Genomic DNA, 9,582 nt, shown 5'->3' with positions numbered 1-9,582 from the left:
AGCCATTTGATTAATTTCCGATATCAGTCGCTAGATGGCAGCATCAATTTGTTGCAACATTGCATTACATGTTGCAATACAATGTTTTAGTAAAAATAATAAATAATGAATGCATTTCCTTGTAATAATTGAGTCATCTTAGATTAAACATGAAAATATTTGTACATGTTAATAAATGCGTTAAACATATACAGCATGATTTCCAATAGCTGTAAAATGTGCAAATCAAATCACATGAACTGCTTGTGAACAGTTTGGAATTTTATTTAATACCAAGTAGTCATCTGTAATCTCTGCTTGCTTTCCCATTTATAATTGTATTCACATAGCAACACATGGAAAATAATCGTTTCTTTTTTCCACCCTTCGGAACCTTGAAACGGGTCCAGGCCTTCAGCAACTTCTCTCCCATTTATTTTCTTTCACAACAACTTCACAAACTCCCTTGTCACACGTCTTTGTTGACTTGCATAAAATGGGGAAAATAACTTACAAGTGTGATACATTCACATTTCCTTCCTCTTACAACATCAATCAGCATATTATGCCTTTATCGTCTGCCTGGCGAATTTACAATACGAAACACAAGGTTAAGCAGAAAAGAAAGACGTTTCTTTCTACATCCATGCAAATTTGTACACACATAGTTGTTTAGAAGAATGAAGCTCGGAGACATGGACACACAGAGATGTACAACAATTGACACAGTATTACAGAACACTTGCTTGGGCCAAGCATGACACCGCATGATTGTATTGTATTGAGGGACACACACACACACACTGAATGCAGAACTCCACCTATATCAGCTTTGATATGTACAATATTTACACTGTCAACACAAACACAGTCACACCTTGCACACAAACGTGGTCAAAAACAAGGACACACTCATACATAGTATATGAACACTCGTTCATCCACACATACACAAACAGATTTACAAACAGACACAAAGACATACACACATACACATACAGGCACGCACACACACGCACGCACGCACACAAATGCACATACAATTTCGCTGCATAACAGCAAAACCAGAAACCCAATTAATAACATGCCACCCTGAAATAAATAAATATTTAAATGAATAAATACATACATAAATAAATAATTTAAATACAACAGATTCACAAGTTAAATGTCAAGCTTTTAACACACTTGGAAAAATATAGATGCAGTTCTCATGTTATTCTGCAATCTTCTGATGGAATAGTATGGACAGGGCTGCACAGACCAGTAGCTTTGTTTTGACACTGGTTAATATCAGTGCAACTGCTGTTGCTGACAATACAAATCCTATATATATTCTTTTTTTTTTGTTAAAAAACATATCGTCTAAAAATATCTGTTACACATTAGCAGCTCACCGACACACAGGTGGTTAATCCAAATGGAGTCCATGAAATCACACACATCCTTGCTGTGTTTTTCCTTAGACAGCCTTGGAAAAAAAAGCCCATGGTAGTACAAGGAGAAAGCTAGACTACCTCAAAGCTACGATCACAGATACTACACAAAAATTGAACCAGGGAAACACAGGCCAATAGCAACAGCAAATACAAACTACAGGCACAAACAAAATGGGATTTAAGGACGCTAGTTTACTTTTTCCTGGAGATTGGATGGAAATGTTTATGGAGCTAATTTCATTCAACATTTAGGAAACATTTTGGCCAAATGTAACAGTTGATGGCATGTGAACTATGTTTTTGATTGATATGACAGTATGATATCAGTTTTAAAATCTTAAACTACAACTACACAAACATTTTACCTGGCTGACTATGGAAATGTGACACTGTTACCTTTTAGACAGTTATTCAGCTGTTGCAGCTGGATACTGTTTGGCGCCAGCATTCTGCGCTGATGCATAATATATTGCACCATTTTATCATATTACGCTCCATTGGTATCTTAGCCAAAAAAAAGGCAGTTTGTAAAATGGTATTCTCCCACATCTGGGGCTAACGTCACAATGACCTAGTCATTCGTAGCTTGGATATTTTAAACTCTGCCAGTTTGCCTGGGCTTTTTGTGTTCTGTGTACACACACACATATAATATTTTTTATATAGTATGATATTTGGATATGGCTCGGTCAAATGGTTCCAATGGTTAACATTGGTTATGGACGGAGCATCATTTTGCCACCATAAGCAATATATTTGAGGTCTGCTCCGTATACACTCTGATATGAACGGTATTATTTTTTTCTTATTTTACATCCTGTACATTTTCTGTCCATCCAATCTAACCTTCAGAGGGGGGGGGGTGCTCCAGAGATGGAGAGGCACATTTAAAAAGGCTATTCAGTATTTTGAAAAAAGGAATCAGCATGATATGTCAACATCAAAGCCAGTGCCATGAGCAAGATCCCACACCGCGCTGATTCCAAATGTTTCAATGAAGCACAGCCCTGGTCAGAGAGCGACGATGCCACCGCGCGGGGAGTGCAAGCCAACATCAGGACAAAAAAATGTTTTCAAACTGCTTTTTTTCGTGGGAAGACATTAAAGAGTCATTTTCAAATAGAAGCAAAAAAACAAGCATGTTGATATTTTAACATATCATACAACCAAATACATAGTTATTTTCATATGGCCTTTTTATTCTTAGGTAGGGGGTAGGGGTATAGTGCAAAGGGCTTTTGTGTTCTGCAAAGATAATCTACAACCCAAAGACTCATTAGAATGGTTAAAAGTTGCAGACTACATTTCGTGTTTGAATTGCGAAAACTGGCTTAAACTTATTATTTGACCAACTTTTTTTATTATTTTTAACACGCAAATATATGCTATCTCTGTATCTGTGTCTTTTTGTTTGTTTAAGTTTGGTGTGCGTGTGTGTGTGTGTGTGTGTGTGTGTGTGTGTGTGTGTGTGTGTGTGTGTGTGTGTGTGTGTGTGTGTGTGTGTGTGTGTGTGTGTGTGTGTGTGTGTGTTTGTGTGTGTGCGCATGTGTATACATGTGTTTGAGTTTGATGAGTGTTGTTGTGTACGTCGTAGCCTTTTGTGTGTCTAGGGGCAGTTCCTGTGTGAGTTCTGTGGGCTAGAGCCAGCTGTCATACAGATGTGTGAGTGTGTCTGGCCCTTCTGATCCTCATTTCCCCACAGCAGGTTGGCACTGCTCATTACGGCTTGTTTTGACTCACCTCCCCATCTGTCCTCCTGTCCTAATAGGACTGTATCAATATCAGACATCTCGTGATCTCATTAGGTTACCCTACAAGCTCCAGCCATGTACTTTGTCACTCATCCTATATCCAAGACATCTCGTCTGGAATCATTGGTCTAGATGGGGTTCACCCTGTTTAAAAATAAGATGAATGGTAGTCTTTTATCCTTAACATGTGGAGGCATTAATTTAAAATTGCTCATCTCTCATCTAATCAAGTCCAATTGTGTATTTGCACAATCAAATTTCCATGATCATTAATACAATCATGAACCATCAAAGAATCATAAGGTTCCTCAGCGACAGCAAGAAAAAGATGACCATCTTAATTAGCATTAGACCGTCAGAGATGGTCCGAAACACCAAATGAGAGCGAGCCTTGTCTTCGGTCGTGTTCACATAAGAACCAAGCCCTTTGCACCACTCCTATGAGGAAGAGGATGATGGGGAGGAGGAGGAGGAGGAGGAGGAGGAGGAGGAGGAGGAGGAGGAGGAGGATGGGGAGGAGGTGGATTGGGAGGAAGAGGATGGGAAGGTGGGGGGGGGGGGGGGGGTTACATGAGTACATTTGCCCGGGTGTCTGGGAGCCGGAGGGCCACCAGGCCGCCGCCCACCAGGACGGACGAGGCCATGAGGATGGGGATGGCCTTGGTGATGCCCACCAGGGAGCCGAATATCAGGTTCCCCATCACGGCCGCCAGCTTACACAGGGCGTTGCAGAAGCCAAACCCTGTCCCCCTGGAGGGAGGGGGATAAAGGTATGTTTGGACACCACAGTCATTCCTACATTTACTCAAATATATATATATATTTTTTTTTTTTTAATTATTAATAAATAAATTCTTGGTTATTTATGTCTCTGCGTGTGCAGAGGTAGGCTACTCAAATGGAATGACTTGTAGCATAATAGCATGCATAGTAAGTGAAGTTTGGAGCGTGGTACCAAACACGGCCTGGTGGTGGCGCACTCACCTCCTGCTTGTGGGGAAGGATTCTGTGGTGACCACGTCCAGGGAGTTCCACGCTGAGATGCTCAGGCCGTTGTACAGGCACAGCATGAATATCATCATGGACTCGCTGGTGCCAAACCACAGGAAGAAACAGCTGATGCCCGACAGAACCATGGAGCCACCTGGACACAAAACCAATACCAATACAAATACAGACACATACGCAGCGGTAGAACGAGAGGGAGACAAGCTGATGAATGGGGAGCTTTATGTGAGGAAGAAGGAGAGAGAGAGCGCTAGTGTATGTGACATCCCCTTGAATAATGGTCAAGAGAAGGGGGGGTGGACCCTGATCAAAATTGCCCTCTCATACGCCATGATGAATGCTACTCTCGTAGCATAAATCATTTCGATGTCCACAGTCAATGTTAAAACAAATTACTACAGAGCAGCCGATGACCTACCTACCCCATCATCTCCCGGACAGAGCCTCGCACACAAAGGCAATAGATAAACAAACAGACACACGTACACGCACACACAAACACACACACGCACACATACACACACACACACACACACACACACACACACACAAACACACCGTTTTTCTACCTACCCAGCATGGATAAGCGGCCGATCTTGTCCATGAGGAGAGCAGACACGATGTTTCCCGGCAGTACAGCCAGGGTCCCCAGGAAGTTGATGAAGTAGACCCAGTAGGCGCTGTAGTCATCATCAAACGTCATCTGGCAGCCCGTCTTGTTGTGCACGAAAGTGCTGTTGATCACCTCGGTGCCATCGATCAACTTGGAGTCATCGATGTCTAGTTGCAAAACACATCGGACAAACGATAAGGTGACCGGAGGAGGCATAAGTCGACGTCTAGCCACAAAAACCATCGGGCAAAGATGGGGTGACCGAAGGAAGCTATCGGCGATATCTAGCCACTAAAAACATCGGACAAAGCTTATGGTGACCGGGGAAGCCATCGCGATGTCTAGCCACACATCGGACAAAGATAGGGAGACCGGATGAAGTAACTACAAAACACATTAGACAAAGGGGAAGGTAACGGAGGAAGCTATCGTCGACGTCTAGTCACTAAAAACATCGGACAAAGACGACGGTGACTGGATGAAGCTATCGTCGATGTCTAGCCACTAAAAACATCGGACGAAGGCAAAGGGGACTGAAAAACCTTTTGGGATGTCTAGCTATAAAACACATCGGACAAAAGTTAAGGGGAACAGAGGAAGGAATCGTCTATATCTAGCCACAAAACACAAAGGTGAAGGGGACTGAAGGAGGCTATCGCGGGGGTTGTACCCCGTCGTTCAGTCTGTACTCATGCAGTATCGTCCATCGTTGATACCGATGGTTACAGAACATGCACGCCTGCTTGGTCTAACCTGTATTGAAGAATTGAGATCCGATAATGGTGCAGTTGCGGAAGATGGAGCCCACCGATGTGACATCTTCGAAGTAGCAGGAGCGGAAGGTGGAGTCCACAAAGGTGACCGACCTCAACTTCATGCCGATGAATCTGGAACATTGTGAACAACGTGATATTACAATATATTAAATTATAAACCGAGATGAAGCGACCATGCTTTAGTAGCTAATTTCAAATCGAGAATTCATATTCCAATGTCTTGCACAATTGCAATGACTAACAGACGTCTCCCACAATTAGTCGTCAATCAGTTGAGCTATCATCGACCTGACATAGTATTCAATACGTGACATTTAAAACCCCCACCGGTCGGCCCAGAGGCCGTCCATCAGTAGGTCATAGCGGCAGCAGTGGGCGCACTCGGCCGTACCTGTCGTTGACGAAGACGCTGTTGGTGTGAATCTGGTTCTCCAGGGTGAAGTTGAAGGTAATGTCCTCAATGCGTTCGTTGCTGTGGCTCTTCACCTTGGAGGCGTAATCATCCGCCTGGAGGTGCTTGATGACATCAGGGAACCACACTGACAGCCCATAGTACCTAGGTAGCCAAAGGGGAGGGGGAGGGGGCATCGGTAGCATCAGCAAGCTAATCCGTCAAAGTACAACCAATATTCAAGGTTGCCAGTGGAAATCCCCTCAGCCATCATTTCCCGTCATTTTTATACTAGTTATTGCTGAGAGCATAACGTGTTTTTTGATAACGGACTGGAAAGATAAGGTGGTTCTTAAGAAGGAGCAAAAGGGGGCCTGTTTAAGTTTCTGTGTCTATCTCTGCTGGCGTTTCATTTCCATTCCTGGTTCTTGCTGAGACACCGCTGGGTCAGTATTGATTGAGAGGCCCCGTGATTGATTTCAGGGACCGACTTCTACTTCTACACAGCAGAGGGATCAGGCTGACAGGAAAGAAATGAGGTCGCACGTCTGGCTGCATTGTGCTTTCTCCCACCACAAAGAAGTGAGAGTTCTCTATGCACAAAGGGTTGTACAGGAGAAGCTGGTTCATCAGAAAATCCTCAACCCCTAAACAAAAAGAATGTACCAATCATACTGAAACATATATCGTCATCGCTCACCCAAACGACAACGTAAACCACACGATGGCAAGGCGAATCATATTGTCCCGCATGGGGTAGTTGAAACACTTTTTCAGATTCACATAGATCTGTAAGGAAAATGCATTTATTATTGTATATACAGCAGATGGGGAAATACATGTAGTATTACACAGTGGCATTAAGGAGCATTACCCCATATATCTCCGCTTTGATTCTGAAGAATGCTTTGGAGACCGGGTTGCCAGATTCCGATTCCATTTCCACCAGTTCATCCAGTTGCTTGGGGATCTTTATTCTGTTCACCTGAATGATATAAAACACAGAAGAACAGCAGTGTTTTATTCTGCCTCACTTTAGGTTATGTTGTATCAAAATATTTCAAAAGGTTTCATGGATGGATGACATTAATATTTGTTCCACCGATCATTTTTTTGTAATACTGAATGCATTTGGGATAGCAAGACCAACAGCTCTTGCAAAAGACATGCGTGTGAAAGGTGTGTTTTTACCATGCAAAATCCTCACACCAAGCAGCGACACCATGGGGAGACTAAGAGGCTTTGCCAAAGCGCACCTCAGCCAGCAAATAAGTCTAAATGACACCAAACAGCTTCTAGACCCTTCACGATTCAGATATGATCCCGGAGAAAGCTTTTCTTTTTAAGGAAAAAAACCCTGTCGTAGCGGGAGAGGGGAAAATAAGCCTCTTTGCTCTCCTAAGTGTGTGGCAGAACGCCAGCCCAGGCAGGAGCTGGCACAGCAGGAAGGAGAAGGAAGGAAGGAGAGAAGGAGGGAAGGAGTTAACTCACGGTGAAGACTTTCTCCGGCAGCCCCCGCGCCCGCATGTTGGTGTCGTGGATCTGCTTGAGGATCATCCAGGCCTCGTCATGCTTCCCCACCTGACAGAAGGCACAGAGGAAGCGGGGAAGGGAAGCCGAGGGGGAATTAATGGGATCAGAGCGAGAGCCACACACATATACACACACACACACACACACATATGTGTATATATAAGTGCACACACATGGCACGCACCCACGCTACCACACACCTTTACAAATACACAAACGCGCGCACACATACACATAAATAAACACACGCAGAGACACAGACAGACACACACACACATTACTTACGAGACACCCCCTTCTTTCCTGACAGCAGTTGTGTCACTTGAGTCACAACAGAGATGTGCCAACGCACGCACACACACACACACACAACTATACACACGCGCACACAAATTTACACTCAAACACACACACATATACACACACACACACACCGACACATTTTATACAACAAGACACCCCCTTCATTCCTGACAGCAATTGTGTCACTTGAGTCACGACAGAGATGAGTCATTTCACATCAAAGTGTGATTAGTGTACCACAGCAAGCCTGCGTGCACATCCTGCTGCTGCTACTGATGGGTAGTAGAAGGAAGCATGGAATGCTGTGTTGCCAAAGTCTCCAGGCTTAAGCTGACTCATACTGTCGAGGTCAGTATATGTGCAGTGGAGGAATCCCAAAAAAGTTATTTTATGTGATAGAAAATACAGCTTATATGACGCGGTTAGGATGATGAGGAGGAGGAGGAGGAGGAGGAGGAAGAGGATGGTGATGCGGGGAGGAGGAGGATGGGGATGATGAGGCGGAAGTGAGGAGGAGGAGTAGGATGCTGAGGAGGAGGATGAGGAGGAGGAGGAGGAGGAGGAGGAGGAGGAGGAGGAGGAGGAGGAGGAGGATACATACCTCTAGATAGAACCTGGGGCTCTCAGGCATAAAGGTGAGGGCCACCACGGCACAGACGCAGGGCAGGGCACACACCACCACAAACACCCTCCAACTGTGGAACTGGTAGGCTGAGCCCATGCTGAAACTCCAGCCTACAAACACAGAGAAAGAAATGCAATGAAGAAGCTGATGAAGCTGATAATGGATTAGCCATAGTTTGGCTAATACAGTTACAGGCAGATAATAGACAGACTATGTTTGGAGGAAGGATGAGGCAAGATTGTCCAGATTGGATGAGAACAACCATCAACGCACTCATTCACGTTCGGTTTCAATGTGATACAGTCTCCTGAAGAGTGGATTAGTGTTTGGTCATGAATACGTCATTGTGTCAATAGGATGTGTCTTAAAAGAACGGGCTGCCCGCATAAGATGTGTCCCAGGGTTGAACTTCTCCGACTGGTCTCCCTGAAGACCCCCCGCTTCATCTTGACAAATTCCCAACATGCTACAACTACAACTACTAAATCAAAGACAGGAACGCAACCAGGCAACCACCAGGCTAATCTTTTTTTGCAGGAGTGTCCTAATCAGAGCACGTGTGTAATTACTTGAAGACTCTTGAAGGGAAGGCCCCTGGGGGAGGGAGGAGCGGCGGCGTATCCGTCGTGCACGCTATACTCTTATTAAAAGGGCGAAGGCGCCATTTGATCTGAAAGGCAGATTATACATGCCGTGATGCACGGAGCACTGTGGGAGACCAATGCACGCCTGTAAATAAAAGGTTGCCATTTAATAAAGGGGCCCCGCGTGGCCGGGGGAGAGTGATGTGTGAGCAGAGCTCAGAGATAAATGGTCACGCGGGGCACATGAGAGAGAGGAGGGAGAGAGAGAGGGGGAGAAAGGGAGAGAGAGGGGGGGGAGAAAGAGAGGAGCGGGGGAGAGTGAGGGGGGAAGGGAGAGAGAGAGGGGGAGAGAAAGGGGGGGGGAGAGAGAGGAGAGGGAGAGAGAGAGAGAGAGAGAGAGAAGCGGAGAGGGGGGGGGAGAGAGAGATAGAGAGAGAAAGAGGGCGAGCCAAGCAAGACGTAGAGGGGGAGAGTAGGGAGAGAGAGAGGGGGGGAGAGAGAGAGCAAGTGGGAGAGAGAGAGTGAAGCGAGACGGAGAGGGGGTGAGAGAGAGAAGGGGAGAGAGAGAGTGTGTGCGAGA

At 45.1% G+C, this 9,582-nt stretch overlaps 1 protein-coding gene across 1 annotated transcript in view; it reads right to left on the bottom strand.

Moving 5' to 3' along the window:
- Positions 1 to 3,735: 3,735 nt before the first annotated feature.
- sv2ca (synaptic vesicle glycoprotein 2Ca) overlaps positions 3,736 to 9,582 on the bottom strand; it is a 24,369-nt gene continuing 18,522 nt past the window's right edge. The window contains exons 4-12 of the mRNA XM_056592747.1: positions 8,395 to 8,528; positions 7,449 to 7,538; positions 6,832 to 6,942; positions 6,658 to 6,746; positions 5,958 to 6,122; positions 5,544 to 5,677; positions 4,751 to 4,957; positions 4,154 to 4,313; positions 3,736 to 3,919 (exon numbers count right to left, since the gene is read on the bottom strand). Coding sequence (XP_056448722.1) covers positions 3,736 to 3,919; positions 4,154 to 4,313; positions 4,751 to 4,957; positions 5,544 to 5,677; positions 5,958 to 6,122; positions 6,658 to 6,746; positions 6,832 to 6,942; positions 7,449 to 7,538; positions 8,395 to 8,528 — 1,274 coding nt within the window. The remainder of the gene's footprint in view (positions 3,920 to 4,153; positions 4,314 to 4,750; positions 4,958 to 5,543; positions 5,678 to 5,957; positions 6,123 to 6,657; positions 6,747 to 6,831; positions 6,943 to 7,448; positions 7,539 to 8,394; positions 8,529 to 9,582) is intronic.

Source organism: Gadus chalcogrammus, chromosome 6, assembly GCF_026213295.1.
Source record: "Gadus chalcogrammus isolate NIFS_2021 chromosome 6, NIFS_Gcha_1.0, whole genome shotgun sequence".
NCBI lineage: Eukaryota > Metazoa > Chordata > Actinopteri > Gadiformes > Gadidae > Gadus > Gadus chalcogrammus.
This window is presented reverse-complemented; position numbering and strand designations above follow the sequence as displayed.